This window comes from Sparus aurata, chromosome 22, assembly GCF_900880675.1.
Source record: "Sparus aurata chromosome 22, fSpaAur1.1, whole genome shotgun sequence".
NCBI lineage: Eukaryota > Metazoa > Chordata > Actinopteri > Spariformes > Sparidae > Sparus > Sparus aurata.
Window position 1 is genome coordinate 19770126 of NC_044208.1, and position 24142 is coordinate 19794267.

The 24142-nt window shown below is 39.6% G+C and overlaps 2 protein-coding genes across 3 annotated transcripts; both read left to right on the forward strand.

Annotated features, from left to right (window-relative positions):
* Positions 1 to 4037: 4037 nt before the first annotated feature.
* On the forward strand, positions 4038 to 7697 carry fam110c (family with sequence similarity 110 member C). Its single transcript, XM_030404889.1, has one exon. It carries the CDS (start codon positions 4272 to 4274, stop codon positions 5310 to 5312), a length of 1041 nt encoding a protein of 346 aa, XP_030260749.1. The 5' UTR covers positions 4038 to 4271; the 3' UTR covers positions 5313 to 7697.
* Positions 7698 to 8825: 1128 nt separating this feature from the next.
* On the forward strand, positions 8826 to 23709 carry fbxo25 (F-box protein 25). Of its 2 annotated transcripts, XM_030404887.1 has the most exons (11): positions 8826 to 8943; positions 9773 to 9952; positions 16221 to 16324; positions 17508 to 17557; positions 17685 to 17777; positions 17873 to 17966; positions 18421 to 18605; positions 19317 to 19499; positions 20649 to 20792; positions 21678 to 21704; positions 22740 to 23709. In XM_030404887.1, the coding sequence occupies exons 2-11, from the start codon at positions 9825 to 9827 to the stop codon at positions 22827 to 22829; spliced, it is 1098 nt and encodes a 365-aa protein (XP_030260747.1). In that variant the 5' UTR covers positions 8826 to 8943; positions 9773 to 9824; the 3' UTR covers positions 22830 to 23709. The 2 variants fall into 2 exon arrangements, with proteins under 2 accessions (XP_030260747.1, XP_030260748.1); XM_030404888.1 differs by lacking the exon at positions 21678 to 21704.
* The last annotated feature ends 433 nt before the right edge of the window (positions 23710 to 24142 follow it).

The window sequence follows — 24142 nt, forward strand, 5'->3', positions numbered from 1 at the left end:
ATACAATAACAATCTATAAATTCCAGGATCTTTTCTGAAAGATTTTTATGGGCAACATGCTCGTGTTCTTTGCCTGAACAAATTTAAAATTACTGTAATTCCTGCAAGAAATCAGTGATTGTTACTTTGGCGTACCTCTGTTTTTCACCGGTCTCTGAGATCTCTGAAACGGATCTGAAATCATCTTGATTCATTTGAAAAGCAGGTCAAATGAGGATGAGGTATGAGAAAAACTCTGCAGAACCCCCAATGGAGTGGTTCGCTCTGACCTTAGGGAGGCCAATCAAAAGAAATCAAAAGCAGCTGAATACGTGCAATCAACACAAAAACCAGATGTGAGTGTAGACTAATAATTATGTACTGACACGGAAAATTTGTACTAATAATTTTGGAGTAGGCTTGGATGATTTGAGGGGAATACATATAAGGCTGTAATATCATTTGTGCTGTTGATGAAGGTTTTTTCAGTCACCCAGGTCACGGTAACACTAACAGCTATATCGTAGGCAACATGGCCTGGGCAGTTTCTTGAAGAGGTGAAACGTCTTTGTGTCGTTTGTGTTCTTTTAAGCGCCAAACCACACGCTGTCCTTTCTCTTAAAGGTTTAGACAGGTAGAACTGTCGTGTTGATTCGAACAGTCTTGATCACTGTGGGGTAATTAAGCCAAAAGCAATGCAGAACTTTAATGAATTTCACACTATGCATTCCAGTGCTGCCCTCTGCCTTCTAAACAAGTAGATCCGGTGAGTTTATGGTTAGGTCTCGCCACAGATGTTTCAGATTACGGTTCAGTGAATGTTTCCAATTACACAAAGAAGCACAGGGAGAACAGGGAGTCACTTGTTAAATTCTTACTTTTTTGATGACATTTTGTTTTCTTTAATCTCCGTCCACTGCAGTCAAACCTTCATCTCGCGGCCATAATGAGCCAACGGGGATTCCAAACACTTGTTCAATATTGTTACGCCAGTATTGTACTTTGATGTTGTTTCCCCGCAAACTGAGGTGAATACAATAAAAACAGGTTTGCATGAATTCATACTGCTGCTTTCTCCTTCACTCCTTTAGAATTCAATCTCAGATACAGCCAGAACATGTCTTTAATCCCAGGAAAGGGAAGAGGACAGCCGTGAGGACGGATAGGTCGATCATTCACTGTCATTCATTTCATTAATATCGGTTGAGTTTGGTTTCAGGAGCAGCATTGCCTGCAGAAGGCACTTGTGAAGCTCAAAGGGTCTTTCTTTATTGCTGTGGAAAACCGCCCCTCTGTCACTCATTCAGCCAATTGGCCAGGACAAATATTGGCAGGTCATGTTTCTGCAAACCGCTGATATATTAAATTTTGTTCGTGTGAAAACATCATGTTTGTGGTGGAGTTACAGGCAAAAAAAGGCTGCCAAGTCAGTGACCACAGTTCAAACCGCCTTTCAACATTTGTAAGCATGAAATTGGATATTTATATACAAATATTAAGTCGATCACAGGACGATTTCTAGCTAGTTTGTGGCAATACAAACTGGATTTTTTCGACTTGAGGTCAGGACATCTCCAGCTGTGTCTGCTGTGAACAAAACAGGTGCCGTCAGCTAAAACATGTTGTCTTCCTAACTCGTTCCCGAGTGGTTGTTGTGCCTACACCCAGCCAGATCATAAGCACAGCATTGTCATCAGATAAAATTGAAAACTACAATCTAAAGAAATTTAAAGTCGCAACATATAGAAACATAAAGCTATATCTGAAGATTACAGAAAAACAGAAATGACCAACATTTGTCGATGCATTTTGTGTTGGTATTGCAGAGCATGTTGAAGTGAAGTGGAGAGTTACTTTCATTTTGGATCAATTGCAATTCTTTCATGATACACATTTTACATATGTATCATCAGCTCCTCCTGCTCGGCATTACAATATTACATATTACACTATGTTTATACTGTTCGCACACATTACACATTGTAACTCCTCATTATCACTCATGGTTTTAATGTTTTTAATGAACATTTGAGCATATATTCAGGTATTTATATGCACAGACGAAGAACACCAGTTCGGTCCAGCAGTGCAGACCACCGAGGCGTTCACTGAGCTGTAAAATTAATTGTTTTATGGTTTCAATAGACTGAAGCACATGTTCAGAAATGGACTGCAATGGCATGAGAATGATGGACAAAGCACATCAAATGAGTCCAATTGGATGCTGTACAATAGTAAACTGCCATTTGTTATTCATTGAAGAGTTTTTTTTGCAAAGCATGTGGGTGGGTTGGCATCAGGGTTTTGGTCTTCAAAGTACTTATGCTGTTGTTTAAACCAATTAATTTTAGTACTGTTATGTCAAGACTTTACAATGGAAGTTTCAAATTAACAGTCTAGTGTGATTTTAATACTTGGGTTGGAAAGTTATTCTAGGGGCTTTCTGTGTTTTGTTTGCAGAAGATTCCTCAACATCTGACAGTAATAATTTAATCAAAGGCTGACAATTAAAGAGAAATCCAGTATCTGTGGCTGTTGCAGGCCTCATAATAAGCCCATCTAGTTGTTTCATTCAGCCAATATGAAAGGATTGGACAGGCTAACTGTCCATCTTCCCACTTTCCTGCCTGCTTGCATGCACTCTGAACTCACTGCACATGAATGGCAGCTTTCATAAGGCTAGGCGGATAGATTGTTGAAGCTATTATGGGAAAGAAAATGGCGCCAAAATGTTTCAGTGGCTATTAACGGTGAAAGCGGCGAGTAGCCATGTCCGTTGTTTACGTTCATTATGATAATGTTTTCTGAAAAAGGTTTTTTCTTACATGTTAGTCGGGCATGAAGTATTGGCTTAGGTTAGCATTGACAACAATACACTGTGCTCACAGTACACAGCCACTTAGCCTGTTGTTCTGAAGCCAGCTAACTCATTAGCACAAAGCACACTGCCCCGGAGCAAAAGAACAGAGCTGCTGCAGCATCAACATGTTAAGGTTTGGACCCAATAACCGAAGTCCAAAATGAAAGCAAAAAAAGGCAGGTATCAAACCACAGAGCCATGTTGAATACAGCAGGAACACAAAAGGAACATCTAACAGATGCAGGATGAAAACCAACATACTGACAGAGTAAGGAAAAGCACACAGGGGCTAATGAACAATTAATAATAGTAACTGTTGCATCGGGTAGCCTTTTTGGACTGAGGTGCATTTGTGCCTGCAATTTTGGTTGTGTTTACACGATTGTGACATTTAACAAAGTTGTTATTTATTTGTTTATTAGACTACAAAAGATAAGAAAGCTTGTTGAGCATAGCAAACTAGCGGCTAATACACCTCCCATCTGATCAACAAGAGCTACTGAGCAGTCAGCGTCTGTTTGGTCAGGCGGCGCACATTCATGTGTTTTGGAGGAGTGGCACTGGAGGCAGCCTGAAGGCAAACCGTGGGATTTTTTCAGTTTGAAATTTCAAGATTTAGCTTGTTCTTGCTAGTTTCTAGAATCTTACCAACCCAAGCTTTAAGCAATAAAACCAAAGTGTTTCTGACAAGCTCAGGAGATTGATCTAAAAAAGGTGTAGTCGCCTTTAATTGACCATGCACAAGTTTTAACAGGCCACTGAACTCAACCAGTAAGATAGAGCAAGTAACAAAATCCAAAACCAACATTTTTATTCAATAACCACAAAAAACATATTTCCTCTTTGGATCTTTAGTGTTGCACAATACTGTTTTGATGACTTTGACAAACTGCACTCCCACTGGGACACATCACACCGTATGATTTACAGATGAATAGGCTGGAGTAAACATTTATTGCACAACATTCACCCTGTAATGAGCACCAAGCCTACTTGATGAGTCAGAGTCTCTGGGTAAATGGGGAGATAAAAGATAGCAGAGAGTTCTTTGTAAAGTCAGAAACAAGTTTTCTCGGTTCCTGATAATGTAAGATTTCTGCCCTGTACTGAGCAGCAAGGATAAAGGCCCGCATTCTCCCCAGGACAAGAGAAAAAAAATCGGCAGCAGTGTCGGCTTTCACCGTTCTCACTTGTGATGGTATCAAGTGTACTTTGTACAAGCTTGTGTTTGGTTAAAACTAGCCTTGCGCAGAATGGGTGGGGTAATGTGTTTGAACAGACAAGGTGAAATCTCCTGTTGTGATACGTGCTCAGGCAAAGAACAGGCTTGAATGGAATCTTTTACCTCTAACACTGGAGAGACCACACGCTGAACTAAAGGATTACCCACTCTTTTGGAAAATAACTGATTCAAATCCTCATTTCAACAACAATGGAGGTAACCAGCGACACCACAAAGATCCTCGAGAAGGGTCCTGAATACCTTCGAAAGCAAATGGAACTTGAGAGTGAGACGAAAGGACGCATGAGTGCCGTGGAGAGGCTCGCTGCGAGCAAAGTGAAATATGTCAAAAGCCAACAGGTGGTCAACACAACTCAGGAGCCAGTGATCAGCCTCGGGTCGGCTTCTGTGAGTAGCACTGGGTCTTCTAACCGGAGCTCGAACCGTAGCAGGAATCTTATCACAGGGATTAACTCAACAGTTTCTACATGTGCACAAGGCTGCTCTCCAGGGCAGGTACGTCGGTCCAGCTCCAAAAAACGACCGGACTCCCTAATGCTGTACAGGCAGAAATGTGAGTTACTTAGGGGGTCAACGAATGACCGGAAACACCATATAACGCGTAAACTGCTGCTGAAAAATGCTCCGTTACCTGAGGCAGCGGATAAGGAGCGTGAAGCTGAGGGCAACAAGGAAAAAATCACCACACCTGAGGGCATGGCAAAGGAATGCAGCTTACATGCAGCTCCCTCTGAACCAGACAGGAGGAGGAATGGAGTGGCAGAACAACACAGCACAGCAGACAGTGCTTCTGGGACAAAGGTGATAGCTGGTGTTGTGAAGAAATCTGCAGGTCTCCTGGCGGTTCCTGACATTGAAAGGAGGACTGGCACAGGGGTCAGTCGTTCTCACTCTGACATTAGCTCCAGGTACTCGAAAAACTTTGCAGACTTTGATGCTTTTTTCAAGTACTGCGGGCTGGAAGGTGACGTTATCAAGTCCTTGGGGAGAGAGAACTTCTCGGCTCGCTCAGATGAAATCGCAATAAACCTCCGGAGTGTAAGCGTCTCTACGTCAGACGACTGCTTCTCAAGGAGCAGCGGCGACAGCGATGGACTCTTGGAGAATGAGTTACACGGAAAGATACGTCAAGGGACATCAGTTATTGAGCGCAATGCAAGGATTATCAAATGGCTGTACAGCTGCAAAAATGCAAAAGACACTGGGAAAAGATTAAGAGACCTTGATTGAGATTACTCCTTTTTTTTAATCTCTACAGAGGCCTTACTGAAGACTGTCGTTACGATGATACGTCATCCATTAGTCACTCTCTGTGTAACACAGCCAACTAAATATTATTTCCATTATCAATTAATTTGCCAGTTACATTCTTGATTAATCAGTCAGTTCTTCCGTAAAATGTCCCAAAAATGGTCAAATATGTGGATCAGTCTTTCCCAAAGCCAAGGATGACGTCCTTAAATGTTTTGTTTTGTCCATAACCCAAACACATTCAGTTTACTGTCATTAAAGAGTGAAGAAATAATGAATAATGAATAAGCAAATTTAAGAAAAAGCTCAATAAAAGCATGTTTGTCAGTTTTCCCCTGCATACTACATGTGTGTGCTAAATTTCAAAATTTCAGCAGAATTTTCTGAGAGAACAAGGCGTGTTTGTTTCTGTCCAAACTTGCATAAAACTAGATGTTGTTTGTCAGGTTGGGTGGCACAGAAAGCCCCGAATCCCAAACAAAAATACAAAACTGTTATTTTACTCATATTTTCACATTGAAAATGGATGGTAACTTCTAGTTTTATGTGACCAAACTGTGCCTTCCCCATAGATAAATTACACAGCTGTGATTTAGAATATAATGCTGTGTCAAGGATCAAAACAATGTGCATGTGCACCTGAAGACACACAAATCCAGGTGAGTACATAGATTTTAGAAAAGAAGCTACCAACAAAGAGACCCCTTAGTAAAGAAAGTAAGTTGTAACTGATAGATTAATCTTTCAATCTTGGTCTCAAAGTCAGTTAAAAGCTGCTAAAAGCTTCCCCTGGCTGCTGTTTTGTTTATAATGTGGTCACAAATGTTAATGCATTAAGCAAATACTGTTAACTAGATTGCATACATTCACTGAGGCTCAACATTTCACTTTTGTACTCCCTCACCTATGGAGTTAACACAAAATTCCTGGATCCATCCCTTTATTTGGATCCGTAACGCAGCCTATTCAGGTCCGAGAGCCATCCTCCATCCACGTTTCATGTAAATCCATTGGTAGTGTTTGTGTAATCCTGCGAATCAACCAACAAAAAGGATACAGGTGTAAACATGACGTCCATGGCGGTAATACATGGATTTTGGTCCAGTTCCTCTGCACAGTAAGCAGTCATTAGTGAAGAGATTTGTCACAATCTATCAACTCAAACACTGTTCTTGCTAATGGCTTATAAAACATTATTGAATTATGTATTATCTAGTCAGTTACAACATATACAGAATTTATAAATGTTACTGTGATTATAAACGCTTGTAGCTCATGTAACGGCAGATAAAATATTTTATATTATGTTCATAAAGCATAACCTCAGCAGGGCCTTTAGACCACGACAAGCATGAAAGTGCCCATAAATTATAATTTATGCGCCTGCTTCTTAAGTATATAATCCAGATGTGTCTAGTTTACCGCTCAATTTCTCTCCAGCGCACACTCACACACAATGATACAAGTGACTCGTATAAAAATGTCAACGAGAAAGATATCTGCTCCTTAAAGTTTTATTGCCGTCAAACGTTTCCCATGGATAGAACTGATCAAACCATTCAATTTAACTATAGAGAGACATAAAAAAATAAATAATTAAACTATTTGGGATGTGTTTTGTTTCCAACCAAAGAGTAAATTGGTCACTGAGTCCTGTGTGAGAGGAATGTTCCTAATAATCTGAGGCTTAAGTCCAGTGACCCGTTGTAACTGTATCTCTACGTCCCACCCAAATCCCTGTCTGCTTTGTCCACTTTCTCCCTCTGTCTGTCCTTAAGCCAACTTTCTGTGCTGATCAAAGCTCTAAGGCTGTAACACAAGTGTGGGATAAAATTCTGAAAAAAAATAGCAGAATTACCACCCGCACTGTTTACCCGCACACGCAGAAACGAAAACAATACTCGTGAACATTATGTGAGTATACAAATCACTGCAGCTGCAGACTTGTTGCAGGCACGCCTTTCACTTCTCGGCCTACATCGTGACAAGTCCCGTCCTGCCCTCACTACATGTTTGCTGCCAGAGCTTCTTATTATTCAGCTAATGATTCAGTGGGAAAAGAAGGACACTTATTATTGATTACTGACTGACAATGTGTGCTGCTTTCATTTCTGGATGCTTGTGTCTTCTTTTATATGGGTTTTTTTTTTTTATTATGTAAAGGTGTTAATATGCTCTCTAAGATGAAATACTACTTTCACTGTCACTCTACTTGTTACCCAAACCAGGTAGTTTGGGTAACAAACCAGGTAGTTTGGGTAACAGGTGTTTGCTGCTGCCTGTTTAACATTGTTTTATACCGAAGTATTGCACATTTTTAAAGCTGATACACAAATAAAATAAAACGTTTTTGTTGCAAGTGAACTGTTGCTTACATTTTGAAAAAGTTGTGTGCACATCTCAACTTGTTGAGTTCACCCAAATAAATTAAAAACAGAAGTTTCGTAGTCTGCAAAACATTTCTGGAGCTTCACAGCAAAACAGAGTTGCTGCATTCTCCTAAACAACCTAAGTAGTTGTTTTAAAAACGCAGTCTCTGGAAACCCTGAGATCCCAAATTAATTTGAAAGGACGATATTTACAATCTCAGCCTACTACAACTTCAGACAGGGCACGTGTTAACAATTTTAGTTAAGCTGCCACAGTGAAGCTTTCAGCTTTTAAAGGTGCTTAAATCACGTTGTTTCAAGTCAATTTCCGATCTCGTGACTTTCAGATATTTGGATTATGCCAGTTTGTAGTGCTGAAAACTTGAATTTACTGTATGAGGCCCAAAGGGGGCAGTAGATAACAACAAGAGTGAACCTAATTACTGTGGTAAGCTCTGAGCAATTTACTGCACATACTGAACCTCTGATTCGACTGTAATCACACCTACTATCAATGCCCAATGGAACAATCACTACAAATATACCAGTATGGAGGCTTGCTTGACAAAGCATGCAATATTTAGCTCATTTGATGGAATGTAAACAGCCTCCAACCTTGAATGTATACATATTCATTCCATATATGTTTTAAATACATAACATACAGTCTGTTTTAAACAACAACTTCAATAATCTCTTTATTCTCACAATAAAGTTAGCAGTGTTACTAGTGTAAAAGCAGATCAGAGCAGGGAGAATCCACACTGACCTAGATAAACTACCATAAAGTATAAGGTCTGAACTTAAGGCCCTTTTGTTGTTACAATTAATTCATTTATATAGCATTTTATATAAAACTTTACGATGACATCTGTTCCAGAGATGTTCTCTAACAGCCACATCACCACTCACACATCTGTGCAGCCGTCGTGTTTCCCATCCTCCATCAAAAAATCAAAACATAAGTGCATGTGCGCAGTCCTCTGTCACGTGTCGAAGAAAGCCCCAACAAAACAGAGGGGATAAAAAAAGAGAACCTGATTGACAGCGGCCGCCAGCCAATCAGCGGCGCCATTCTGGGTAGCAACAAGATAAATACCGATGCTTCGTCCAATCGGAGAGCGGCAGGGGGCGTTGACGAATTCTTGTGTCCGTGCTGTGTTTACTTCCGTCAATATTTCCAGCCGAGGGAGAGACAAGAAACAGAAGCAGAGAGAGACACGACAAAGGAGTCGCTTAAGGTTCGTTTTGTAGAAATGTATAACTCTGTTTTAGCAAAGGATAGATTCTGTATATTCTCCTGGTCGTGTTTATATGCGTTAAACCGACTGACAGCCTGTCTAATCTGCGGTTTTTACCCTTTAACGTTAAAAATGACTTGGACAAGATTTGCTAACGCCGTTAATTTTTTCAATGATGCATGTCAATGCGTCATAGTCGTTGTCAGGCTTGTGATTAAAGCAATTTGGCGCAGTATGACAGTATACATCTCAGTGTTTTAGCTGTACTATCGCTCAAAACAGGCTCAATTTAGACAATGAATAAATAAATAAATTGTGATGAATAAAATGGCCTATTTGTTTATTTGGCAGTTGTCAGACAATAAGCTAATATTGAAAATGTTGAGTGTGTGTTTCATAGTGACTATGGAAGCAAAGAAAGGCCATTACAATTTGACTTTATTTCTAATTTAACAGTTGTTGCTGGAATTTGTACATGCTACTTTTTGAAATTGTGATGTTTTAATTCTTTGATATGTCCAGAGGGTCATTTAGACAGGTGCAATTTCCAAAAACTTGTTCACAAATTTAGATTTCATCCTTGGTTTCTAGTCGCTCAGATTAACTTTCATTTTAGAGGTCTGATTGATTCAATATTCCTCTGCCTTTGAATCTTTCAGCTTGATTTCTGGTGTCTGAATTTCACAGGTCCAGGTGTTTGACCTGAACTGAACAATTTATGATGTTGTGTCTTGAAAATGGGCCCATTCATTTACTTTTTATTACCTGTATTTACCTCCATAGTCTCAGAGAGTACAAAGATAAATACCGCATCTTGTTAACCCTCCAGGTATTTGTAGCGACAACGGCCCTCTCTGCTCACAATCCCCCTGCGGGCTAACATGCCTTTCTTGGGCAAGGACTGGAGGTCGCCTGGATGGAGCTGGACCAAGACAGAGCATGGCTGGAAGAGGATCATCTTCTATGGACACGAGTTGGAAGATAACAACAGAGACATTGACTTAAAACAGTAAGGTTATACCTTGTTCACCTTTGTCATCTGCTTTAAAGGTGTGGTGTACCAGGTCTGTCTGTGTCAAACTTAGTCTTAGATTAGACTTTGCTGACTACGAAACTTTAAAACATATTAAACATATCCTCAGATGATATAATCATAATGTGCAACATTTCCTGCATCATGAGGTTATAATTTAAAGCAAAATGTTATTAAAAATAAACAACAACAAAAGGCAAGAGTGGTGTTTTAGCTCCACACAAGTCTGGTTAAACAACAACAGTATAGCACAGTCCATTGCATTAGACTCCAATTTAATTGGACTACTATGAGTATGACTAAAACATGTTATTAACGTTGTGATATTGGTGACAGTCATATCAGTACAGCAGCCTGGTTTCACGTTTGGCTTATTGAATGACAGGCTTAAATTCAGACCCCATACATAAATTAATCAAAGTACTTAAATATTTAGATAAACCCATAAGTGAATTACTTAAGCAACTCTGATAAACAGTGTTTATGGGTATTTTTCCATCAGAATTGGAGTTTGCTCAAAATCTTACCACAGTGAACCAGTATAGCCAAGAGTAGATTAGCTCTTATTAGCTCTGCTTCCCTGTTTAAAAGTAGACTCCAATGTTTGACTGCCAAGGCACACTGAGAGTGTTGACTTGGGTATGAGAAATCATCCAACTTACACAAAATGAGTCAATCTTTTCAGGGATTTTTTCCCCCCCATTAGAGAGCTGACAGGAAATGAGGGGAGAGAGAGAGAGAGAGAGAGAGAGAGACAGGCTCTGACATGCAACAGAGGCCGTGTGTTGTATTTGCACGGTCTGTGTCTTAAACCCCTAGACTACCATGAGTACAAAACACTCATCTTGACCCTTGATTTCTTTTGTGTTATCGATATTTTTCTCTTTGAGCTACAGTAGGTGACCAAATCTCCATCAGGGTTCTGTTACACTTGAATCTGAACTTATGACTTTTGATAAACAGATCAGGGGGAAACAGGAATGTGTGGCAGGGAGTCAGAAAACAATAATAACAGCGGTAAACCTCTTGAACAAATTGTGCTAATAAGGCTGTAGCTACTCAGACAAAAACATTCAGCCAACTCTTATCAGGGCTGTATCAGAGAGTCTTTGATGAGATGATTTGCATCCCACAATTGTAGCCTGTTCTGCCAAAGGGGGCGTCATGGCAACAGACAGAGTTGAGTATAGGGTTGGGTTCAGACACTCAAGAGGGTAATTTTATGTGAGACCAACTTGTCAAACAGTTTATGATGTAAAACAAAATATAAATATTCAAAATAATGGATGTGGAAGTTCACAGTAACACAGAGGAAGGTGTTTTAGAGTTGACAAGTCATAATGAACTGATTCAGATAGAATCTGAAGTATATTGAGGGTGTTTTTGTATGTGAACTTAGTTGACTTTTTGCTGCCAATTATCCCCTCAAAGCAATAGCACACATTCCCGTTGTTCTCGTTTCAACACACATTCAAAAGGAGTCATATCCCTAACCCTTACCCTAACCCGACCTGACTGCAATGTCTAAACTGCTGTAATACAACACTGACTTAAACTGCGTCCTTTGTCTTTATGTAAAACTGTAAAAAAAAAAAAAAAAAAAAAAAAGAATGACTTGAATAAAGTATATCAGGTTAGGGTTTAGTCGTGGTAACAGATGGGAGAATAACATATTTTATTCCCTATCACAATAAAATAATACTCACAATAAGGTGATCATGGTGAAGTTTTATTATCGTGATAATCGTGAATATCCTCACGTGAATGACTTGAAGAAGCTGTCTGGCTATGTGACAAATAATGGTCCTAAATTGTTTGTTGATTAATTTTCAAATGACTAATTCTGTGTTCTGATCAAACGCAACGTTAATATTTATGCCTTCTGTCTCAAGTAAGCCTGTCATCATGGCTGAAGGCATGGCTTTTGAATTGTATCCCTCACAAAAACAAGTTAGATGGGATGTGTGTAAAAACTATGGAAAGAACAACAGGGAGATGAGGTTTGGATCTATGTCCCAGAGTTACTTCTGCATGGTGCAACTGTCGATGGGGTTTTTCCTTTAAGCTGCGTGAGATGAATGTTAACCTTCCAGTTCTTCTCATGTGAGCACACAAGGATGATCTCATGTTCAAACGATACCTGTTGTTTGCTGTCCCAGCCTTTGATGTACACATGAGCGCAGCTGAACTTAAAACGAGTTCTGCTATTTCAGTTGCCTCCCAGCAGGAGGGCCCGCCTCGTTATCTGCAGGAAACATGTACTGTTTTGACACATGCCAACTGGCAACGAGTGGTCACACACAGGAAGTGAAGAAGTATTTCCAGCTTTAGGTTTTTTTAGTTTGTTTAAACCAGATTACCAATTTTTCACTCAGCATTTCTTTGCGCTACTTGCATTTATCTAACTTTCAAAATCTCTTGTTTCCTTCAAATATCAATGTATTGCAGATTTGTTTTATCAATCATAACCAGTGATATGTAACTCAAATAAAAGTAGGCTCTACTCAGGTTTTCCTCAAGTCAAGTCATGCCACTAACCTTTGTGACTTCAAAGGTAAAAACATAGAATGTGAAGAGTTTTTCTTTGCAACCGTTCAGTGAATTCTTTTCAGTCTCTTCCCCTCTAAAGGAAGATTGCCTAGTGCCAAACTGTAATGCATAAGTGTCGTAACATTTTAATGTCAAAGTACAGATCGAGTCTCAAGTACTTGAGTCTATGTCTTTGGCCATCACACATTTATAGATATGCCTTGTTTCATGTAGAAGTAAAATTTAATATAATGAAGTCACCAATTTGTGAGTGTATCTTATTGGGATCAGTATACGATCAAGCCTCTTATGAACGATGACTGGGCCACTGTTGTCCTGCTGGTCCTGACGGGGTTAATGGTGCCAGTCGGGGATGTCTCCCTCACATCAGAGCATCGCCCTTTCTGTCGATCGACCAACCAACAGTACCTCACAGTGTCCGATAAGCTTGTCAGCAGTTTTTGTTTCACAAAAAGGACGCAACATCAGACAATGATGGATGACATCATGGTTCCAGTTGGCCACTCTCCAAATGCAGCCTCACTCAGAGAGGCCAGTGACTTCACGCGACTGAGGTACATGTAGCAGAGCAACAGATGTAGGCCAGAAAGAAAGGGGAGCATTATGATGGCCACTGGTACGGTACACAGTGTTACAGAAGTAGTATAGATCATCATGTGTCTTTTGACGTCAACAGTACCGCAAACAGTCAAGTGTCAGATAGGTGTTGGAAAGGTTGTGTCAGCTAAGTATTTGAGCCTCCCTTCGTGATCTATCCCTGTCTCTCTTAATTACTTTAATTATTTAGCCATGTCACACTTGACAAAGCACATAATAAATACACAGCAAGTAAGAGTAAGTCTAATGGTAAAAAAAAATGTCAAGTACTCTGTTTGCTGTCTTCCTTGTTGATGTTGACTTCCTACAAAGCCCTCATCCTTTTGCCTCGTGAATTTCAGGATATGGTTTAAATATTCACAAATTCTCCCGAACGTTCCTGCTGCTGTGTGATGTCTTTTATTGGCTCTGTGGAGTCCAGCGCTCCGCATGCAACCTGTGTAAAAACGCCAGGCTGTTCATTCCTCACTTGTAATTCACTGTGACAGATCACTGTGCGTGCATGTGTGTTTGTGTGTACGCCTATGCAATTGGATAAATGGATAGGGACGAGGGATTACTGCGGAGCTCTATCACCACGTATCAGTTGACTTCACAGTCGGACATGCAAAGCCATGTCTTCACTTAGGCTAGAGGAAAAAGTGATTTCTTCGTTGTAATGTGTTGAAATCACACAGAGTGTGACTGATGTATTCTCCAGTATTCCTCTGTACATATTACCTCCAGCTTCTATAAACTCATGAACAGAAAAAAGCCCTTTTATTAGCATAAATACCCTGTTGCATTCTGGGGCCTGCCATAGTACCTGGTATCGGTCGCTACAACCTCATCAATCATTCTCTAAAGTGAAGTCTTGTAATCAATTGGTTGATTTTATATCTATATTGTCCTGTATGTATACTTCATTAAACCATGTCGGTCCACTTTCTCTTTAAGAGGGAACGTTGGGTGCACAGTCGCTGTAAAAATCCAGAGACACCTACAAATAATTTTCGTTATTGATTTATCTTGTGATCCTTTTCTTGATGAGTCTTTCGTTCAACAAAATGTCAAAAAAATAGCCATTACAATGTTTTTGAGCCCAAAGATACATACTCGAATATCTTGTTTTGTCTGGCCATCGATGGAGAGATGTTCAGTTGTCTACCATATATACAATAAAAGCAGTAGATCCTCATATTTGAGAAACAGGAATCAGTAGATGTTTGATTTTGTGCTTTAAAAAATGCTAAAAAGCTTAGGGTTGCACAATATATTGTTAAGGCATTGACATTACAATATTTGCATGGGAAGTGCTGTCAAATTGCAGAGTATGCAATGTTGAATAAGGCAAATAAACCCAAACACATCTTTGCAACAACTTTTTTGCAGCTTGATCCAAAAGCAAAACAAGCACAGTTCTTGTTTTTCGTGACTAATCTACAAGAGACGTCTATTATTATCAAATTCAGTCCGATTTAAGGCTCTTGGATACAGTTTGTTGCCTGTGAGTAAATGCAGGCTCTGCATTCACAGCGACCCACAATCATTGTTAATCAGTATATCAAACAAAGCATGGTCTGCTTTGGTTTTTAGGTTTTTTCCAAAGTCATGCAGACCAAAGAAGGATTAACCCAATACCAAAATGGTTGCCAAACAGTTTTCTGCACTATTTTTAAGCTATGAATCAACTAATTGTTTCAGCTGTATATCGTCCTCAGGGTGAAACTCTTCATGAGGATATGAAAAGAAGAAACTGAGGAGTCCATGTTGTCACAGGAGGCGCATGGCTGCCTTCTGCCTATTGAATTTCCCTAGAAAGGGGTTAATTAAATATGTGTTCCTCTTCTTCTCCTTCCTCTTCCTCTTCATGTGGACTAAGGTGCAGGAGAAAAGGCCTTGTTATTCAATTTGTGAAGCAAAGGGTAAAAAAAAACAAACTCTTATTTTGAAAGTTGTAAGCTGTATTAGTCTTACTGTGCAGAGTATTTATTCTCAAATGGATGATACTTCCAGCACCAAAACCCCAAATAAAGCTGTTAACTTATCATAAACTAATGGTATGTTGTGGCCATAATTTTGATATCAGTCTTAATAATAATGACATATTTTAAGGTATTATTTCCCAGTGCAGTCAGCTGACCCATATGTTGTGCTCCCAAGTGGGTAGTGTTGCCAGTTGGGTGCTTAACTTCAGATCAAAAGATTATTAATGCGTGGAGAGTCAATTACCGGCCCAGTCCGTCCCCTTTGATCTGTCAGTTAAAGGTCATTAGAGAATGTCAGAGGAGCAGATCCCGGTACAGAAGAATTTATTTTATGTGATTTAGTTTTTGTTTGGATTAGAGGAAAAGATCGCAACTTCTTACAATAGTAGCACTCTGCCAAGAGGTGTTCATAAAGTGTTGATATCCATGTGCACAGATACTCGTGAACGCACACATCCATAGGTAATCTGAATCCAGTATGTTAACATATTCTTTCATGTTTTCATTTGGGTTTCTGTTAGAGGTGAGCAAGTTCAAGCCTCCCTTGTCAACATACTTCAAGTTGAGGTCAGCTGCCAAAAATCTTTAGATCCATCTTATCGCTAGTAACAAGGCTGCTTATCGAGAAACTAGGCCGAGAAAGGCAGCCAGAAATAACAAGAGATCAGATAGAGATATCATAATGTTTTGCCTGTTTTCTGAGAAAAGACTGAGTCACATCTATGATTCTGTCTCTGCGACTCTGATATATGTCTGCCATCTGCGTGTCATCCTCCAGACGCTGTGAATCATTATAATTTCACATCTTAACTATTTTGTCTCCCTCTACATCTGTCTCAGCCCATTAATTATTCTGATTAATCCAAAATGCAGCAGCTTTGATTTCTGACCCAAAGAAATGTATTACTTTATGTCACTTCTATTACTTTTTGGCCTTTGTGTTTGTCATTTTTAACTTGCACACTGCACCACTTAAAGTTTGGACTCATCCAGTGATATATAGGACATCAGTAAATTCTCACAGACTCGTTTGTAATTATATTGTATTTCAGATGCACTGGCTGCACAATTGGTTAGTTTCAGTGTTTCGTTCAGTGTTAATGCCTCCTGTGCTTCCTCTGTGCAAACAGGCTCTGCAGTGACAACAAAGAGAATCTGTTTGTCGGGGACGTGTGTGAGCTCGCCATCACAAAGAGGAAAAAGGACTTCTACAACAATAACACCAAATCTCAATGTGAGTCAGCAATGCATAATCACTGTTTTGGCTTCGTCAAAGAGTTTTTGGTATGAAAATTAAAGGCGGTTCGACCAACAACACTCAGAATTACCGGTGTGCACACGCATAATCACAGTTAAAAGGCTGCCACCTTTTGAAACCTTTGTTTGCAGTGAGACTAAAAACTTTATCACCTGACACTGTCATATTGAAGTTGACCGAATGTGTTAGTTTTTTGTTGTATTATATCAGTGATATGTTTTGGGAGATGAATCATCATTCAGAGCAGAAACCCTCCATCCACGACATTTCAACAATAAATGGAATTCAATCTTCTTTTTGAGCAGATTACAGAAAATACATTTTTCTTAATGTCAGACTTTATATTGTTATTCAGTTGTAGGATGTAACCCAATATTTGTCAATTCCAGTACTTGCACTTTACCTCCATTTTATGCTTTTTTTTCTTCAATATTACTGCATTTCAGAGAAGTACTGACTATAAATGACGTCTGAACATGTGTGGGACTGTTATGCAGGTTAACGACTGGACATTTGAGCTGAAGGTTGTGTATATGGCCTCTGGTCCTGATCTCTCTACTGTCACACCTGTTTGTCAACAGGACCTGAGGCTCAGCTAGTCTGGCTTGTCAAACTGGTTCAAATACAGATTTTAGGTCTCAAGATGTTTACTTTGTCAATTTACCCTGCCAGAATGAAAGCAGTCTCCTGAGTCTTCTGGAATTAAATTCAGGCTGTACGTTGTGCAGCACAACAAATGCTCTCTCATTATCTCTAATATTTCTGCTGTAGCTGTTGTCATGCATTTAATATTGATTTATACAGAAGAGGACAGCTTCAATAAAGAAAGAAAGTCAGATCTTATCATGATTCGCCATCCTCCTAAATATGGTAGCCATGTTTGTCCATCTAAAATGTTGAACCTTGCTGCCATGTGTTAAATAGCATTAACATGTCCTAATTCTTCGGGGAGGTTATGTTGTCCAGTGTTTGTTGAAACTGTTGCAGAAAGCTTTTGAGTGAACTATATCATAATTTTGAGCCCCCTCCACCATATCGGGAGGAGGAAAATAGTAGACACTGTACAGTACAACACAATCTAATACAAAAACACTATATTGTTCACTTGATACACAGTATGTATATGTAACGAATAATATGTTGTGTTTCCCTTGTCCAGTTGTTTTCAGGGATAAATGGATCTACGTGCAGAGAGGGAGCACGAAAGAAGTGAGTGCTGCAGTTGTTTTTAGAATTTCACATGAAGGATTTATCAGCAGCAGAATTTTTTAAGAATAAATAATTATTGAATAAAATGTATGTGTGCATGTGTGTGTGCTTTCATGTTAACACACAGCGTCATGGATACTGCACGCTCGGTGAAGCCATCAACCGTCTAGACTTTTCCAGTGCCATTCAGGACTTGAGGAGGTTCAACTATGTGGCAAAAGTGAGCGATGACGATCTTGCATGTTGATTGATGGTCATTTTGAAGCAGTTGTGCGACTCTTCCTCTAACTGTATAACTCTGTCTGTCTCCCACAGCTTTTCCAGTTAATAGCCAGGTCACAGCTGACCAATTTGAGTGGGGCAGCCCAGAAAAACTATTTCAATATACTGGAGAAGATTGTACGAAAGGGTAAGGAGACCTGAGACAGAGCTGGATTTATTCAGCTGACATTTGCAAGCAGACGTTTTGTCAACGCTCTTTCTGGTGTTTGCTATCACAGCCTAGACTCTAATTTAGGCTCTTATAGTTTTATATTTTACAGAAAGAAAATGTCTTTACTCGGAGTAATGGCTCTGAGCAAGCAGAGGATGTTGTTTCTCAGAATACTGTTTAGTCACAGCAGTGCCTGACCAGAAAATCAGTAGGACTGCTGTGCTCCATCATTATGTGGTCGTGTTGCCTGGTGGAGCAAAGCACAGATCAAGTCTGCCACATGCATATGATGAAACTTGAATGTAATATTCTGCAGCGTTTTTCATCCATCTGTTTTCTGTTCGCATTTTAAAAGGGAAGATAAGTGACATTCTGTTACATTTAGGTTTCCTTTTTCATCTTGAATATTGTCTTGTTTGTTGTTTTTAAGTTGTGGAGGACCAGTACAATCCGCGTCTCGTCAAGGACCTACTGCATGACCTGAGCTCAACACTGCACAGTCTGGCAATCCATGTTGGCAGGTGTGTCCTTGTGGGCAACGTCAACATCTGGTTGTGCCGACTGGAGACCATACTCAAATGGCAGCAGCAGCTCAATAACCTGCAGATCCCCAAGGTAGAAGTTGCATGCGACAAATGTGCACGATATATAAACTTAGACGAAACACTGTAACAATAAACAACGGAATTTTCCATTACATTACATCTATTTTTAGCTCACCAAGATGACGACCAATCACTGTGGTGGTGATTTAAAAGGGCAACAGATCTAGTAATTCCAGAAAGAGCAGACAGTTCCTTGCTGGTGCTAATGTGAGTGCTAGTGCTAGCTATTGTTTCATCTTTAGATGGCTACTTATAGCAGACGTGCTCTTGTTTTATGTTTAGTACAGCTGTTCACAACCAACACATCATTGTGGAAGTGGTGTCATCTTTAGTGGAGTAATGTTCTTCCATACATACAGCTGCTTAGCCTTGAGCTGCATGTCAGCACCCTCTGCTGCGGCAGTTGCAGTAATGTCCACCACTAGTTGACTGCTGCCTACAGCACTGACTACTGGTGTGTGTTTTTTACATTAAGGTCTCTCCCAAGACTTGCGTCTATGCGCTATGGGCCTCATCACACCTCTAGGTCTGGTTTGAGCAACCCATATATAAATGTGATTTTTTTTTTAAGGGGAAGTAGACTTAACTGTAAAGGGGACGAACATGAAATATAAAAGGGGGAAGTATTGACAATTTATTAACAACACATCTTTCCAAAAAAAAAAAAAAAACGTCATTATCAGCTCTGATTTTAATGTGTTGCTCTTCATTGTCTCCTCAGCAATTACGCAATGGCTTGTCATTCAACGACTTGCCACTACACATGCAGAACAAGATCCTCTGCAATCTATCTGATGCCTATGACATCATTAACGTGGGGCAGACCACACCCACTCTGCAAATCCTCAGTGAGGACAGGATGCTTTGGAAGAAACTCTGCCACTTTCACTTCGCAGACAAACAGGTGGGGGAACAACAGAGGTGTAAAAAGTACTTACATTCTTTGCTCAAGTAGACGCACAGATGCTTGTGTGGAAAAAGACTGAAGTACAGATTCAACTTCTTTACTCAAGTAAAAGTATGAAAGTACAGCCTCTGAAATCTACTTAAAGTATAAGAGGTAAAGCTTATCCTTCTGAAGGGACATTTCTACCCACCATTTCTCTGCAAAGCTAACTGAGCCTCATGTCAGTTTAATATAATTTAAATACTTTAAAACTCAATGTAGAATCAGTAGCATTTGTCTGAGCTGTCCTTAAGCGTACCAGACAGATGGCTGTTTGTTGAGACTCATTCCCTGGACATCAAATACCAACATTTAGGAATGGTTAAGTGTCCTGAGCACAGCAACAAATAAAAAAAATAAGAACATGCAGGCAGAGCACTGCAGGGTTTGTGCAGATAAAAAAACACTAACACACCTTTCTGTCTTGTTACGTCACTTCGTCTTGCCACGTCTACTATGTATGATGTGCTCTGATGGGGTTGAAATCTGTAGTGCCATGTAAGGGAAGGTGGCATGCAATGACCCAAAAATAAAAAATAATTGATCATTTCCCTCAAATGCATTAAAATTAAAGTAAAGTTTTGAATGGAATGGAAGGAGTAGAAGGTTCAGATATTTGTTCTAAAATGTAGGGAATTAAAGTAAAAAGTTGTCAGAAAAATAAATATTTGCACTTCATAACTTCCCACCTCTTGAGAAGAACATGTTTAATTTAATCAAATTAAATCGCAAGTCTGGCATTTTTTTGTTTTGTTTGAATAACCATTTTAAAAGGATGCAAAAAACATTGAATATTAATTTGTGGTTAAGAGACCAGAAAGATGAAGGTGTTCTAAGTAATTCACATGTTGACCACTAGAGGTCAGAACTGCCTCAGGTTGCTCACAATGACCCGCTGTCTTTCTGAAGCTCTCTCAAATACACTCAGACACACACACACACACACAATCTCGCAGGTATATTACCAACCCCCCTTTCCAGATTGGTGTTAATCACTTACTTATATCTAATTACACTTGTTACACGTGTTCCGGTTATAATTACATTCCTGTCCTCTGTGTTTTAAGTGGTGTTTTAATTCTGTGTTTCCTATCCATCCGCGTGCAGTTCTGTAGGAATCTGGTCCTATCCAAGAGCGATAACGTCGACTGGAAGCTGATGTACTTCACCCTGCAGAAACACTATCCAATGAAGGAGCAATACGGCGACACCTTGCACTTCTGCAAACACTGTAGCATCCTCTTCTGGAAGGTAAACAAACACACCTGTAAACACATTCATGTCGTGTGGGAAACACCATATAGTGAGTAGGAAATTATAGGTTTCACACTATATTGGAGGATAATGTTAAATGTTTGCCTCTCTGTGTTGTCTCCTGTAGCTTAGTGGAAATGGAGAGTATGTGTACAGTAAATTAGACCTAAAAGAGAAGTTTCTCACAGACTTATCATCAGAAGTGTCGTGTTTGTTACGGAGCACATCGTATTTCCTTGGCTGAAAAGACAAAACATCCATTATGGTTTGGTACACTCAGTGAAAGTCTCAGAGACACTTCGGTCTCTTCACACAGCCTCTCTCACGCTGATATCTGTGTCTAGCACACGGAAACCCAATCTTTATATAGAAAACATTTGACTTCCTGAGAACAAAAGAAAGAGCCTTGATATTGCCTTTCTACTTTGACTAATTACACATCAAATTAATGTTAAAGAATGGCTCCACTGTTAGAACAATGTCCTGATTATTCAACAGGAACAAATGAGTCACACACTCACCGTATAAGCCATCAACTATGGATTTTTGAACTCGTGCTCACACATGTGTTCGTAGCGGTCAGAGGTTAGACTAAGGACTTGTTCACCCTCCGCGAGATCTGACATCACACCACATGTGACAGACATCACGTTTTTCAGAGTCTTACGTAATCACTTAAGGGTAGGACTTTAAAAACATGCTGCTGTTGCTCTTCTATCTGTTCCTCCCTCCTGATGATTATTTACTACCCACAATCTTGTAATCCTCCTTGACTTGGCCCCTATACTTTTTAACCTCTGCCCTCTGTGCATCCCCTTCCTTGCTTGTCTCCTTTCCTTCCTGCCTCTTCTCCTGGTTTCCTCCTCTCCCTGACTCCCTCAGGATCGCCACCTGGCTTTGTTATTCAAGGTACTTTCTGTCCCATCATGCCTTTGTGTTTCTTCCGTTGCCAGCTTGTCTCAAGTTTCCCTGTTTATCTGATTTATAGTTTATCTTTTTCCATGCGTTAAGCTTTGTCTTGTACTGTTTTTTGTTTCACTGGGTGTCATCATGTTTTGCTCGAGGTGTGTTTAGTAAACAGTGCCACTCTTTCCGCTGACTTTTTTTAATCGCCTCTGACTGTAGTCTTAGAAAAAAAATGTTTTTGTTGATTCATTAATTCCCTCTGAATGTTGAGTTCATGTGTCTCAAAGAGAATTGTAATTTAGTTTAAGGCAAATGTTTGTGTGTGTGTACTAATGTCCAGGTTCAGGTTGCATCAGCTATTAATAAATCCAACACTTTTTGTTCGTAGAGTCCCTTCATGCTCTACCACTTTTTAAACCATTTCCAAATGTAAAACTTAAAGATAGATACATCTGAGTGATGTGGGTGTACTGCAAATCAGTTGCTCTTTACATCTGAATGTGTATGTACGTTATTTATGTTGTTTGAAACCAATCAATATATCCTGCTGGACCACTGCATTTGCCACAACTAGAGGTTTGGCATTGAAACAGTCTGCTCACGCTGTCATTTTTAAGCATGTCAGCAAAAATACTAGATAACAATCGACTGCACGCTACAGACACGGGACTGAAATGACAGACAAAATCAGTGACAACCAGGTGAAGGGTTTAGCAGCTAAGGGCTGGGTGTTCCTTCAGCAGCTGGTGGAAAGTAAAAGCTGTGGAAAAATAAAGAGTAAATATTGGACCCACAACAGTCAGCTGGTCAGAAAAAAATCATGTATTGCAGGTTTAAGGTATCTGCAGATAAGAAGTGATTTGTGCGGTGCAATGCATTTAAATTCAGTCATGTGGAAACCTCTACCAAGTTTGAACTTACGAACAGCTGATGCAACCAACTCCAGTGTCCCATGTTGAGTTTCTGTGTGTCAACTAAATGCAAAGCTGCTCCTCTGCTCTCCTGGTTCTAACAATGTGGTTGATGGCTGTTTTCCAGGAGTGTGACCATCCATGCACAGCCAACGACCCTGACAGCTGCCTCATGCCCGTCTCTCCGCAGCACTTTATCGACCTCTTCAAGTTCTGAACCCTCCGTGGTGTTCTTTCAAGCGAGGGGGGGGGCGTCCGTTTACCCCTCGCTCCATACCTGAGAGTGTGTACGAGACCATGATGTCGTTTACCCAAATACAAAAGGGCTTCAACTGAAAGAGATGAATTTTTTTACGTCTTAATTTCCTTTACGCACAACTGTTACCTTAAAGCATAGAGAGGATTAAACGGGAACAATTATAAGAATGTTGGTGGTGGGTGAAATGTAAAAGAAACCGTAACGTTTTTTCCTCCATCCGCACAAATGTTTGTCTTCTTTATCAAAAAGGCTTTTTCCGGACAGAGAAAACAATAATATGTAAATGTAATATGAATATGGGAAAGGCTTTATATGTAAAAGAAGTTGTAGCATGTTCATGGTAGGTAAGTGATGATAGGTGTTGTTTTGTTTTTTTAAATGAGAAAAGGTAAACATTTTCCGTGTGGCAGAATAAGACAACTCATGTTGTTAGTTGTTTATTTAATGGGGTTAAACTATTCTGCTCTTGCTCTGTTCTGTTTCAGTGGTGTTTTTCCTGCAATAACTGAATGCATGTCGTGTTGGAGTCCCTGTTTACATACTGTATGTTGTCCTCTGTGAATTCTTGCCGTGCTCCATGTACATTGTAGGCGTCAACACTAAGAGAAGATAATGTAAAGCTCCGTTAGCAGTACAAGTTTTTACAATCTACTTTTGTCAGAGCTCGATTAACAGACAGAGGAAATGTAAAACTATTATTTATTGGGGAAAAGGTTTTGTATCCTTCCTTCAACTTTTTGTAATAATCCTTTACTGTCCCCGTACTCTTGATGGTACTATCATGACTTTTATGGGACAGGTACTAGCTATACTATAATTAAATATTTCTAAAAACCTGTTTTCTTCTCTTCATTTTATACAGCATCACAAAGAAGTCAATTACTTGTCCTTTTAAGATATTTTTTTCATTGAATGCAATGCAATTAGTACTTTTATATCTAGGGGACACTTTGTAGTTTGGGAGAACACATTTTAACTCTTAATTTTTCGATATTAATGAGATAATATAACAAACTCAGTAATATATATTTCTTCCATAACTCAATAAACAATCTGTTCTCAGAGGAAAATAAGATCCCCAGAACACTGTTTTAGTTAGAATGGTGGCAGGGTCCGCCACATATACAATATACTATGTACGATATATACATGTACGATTATTTAATAATGGTCGGAATTAAGTGCTACTGTTCTTGTAGACTGAACGGAACACAAATGTCTCTGGTAACTGTAAAGAAAGCTACAGTGTGTTTAAAAAAACGCTGGCTGGC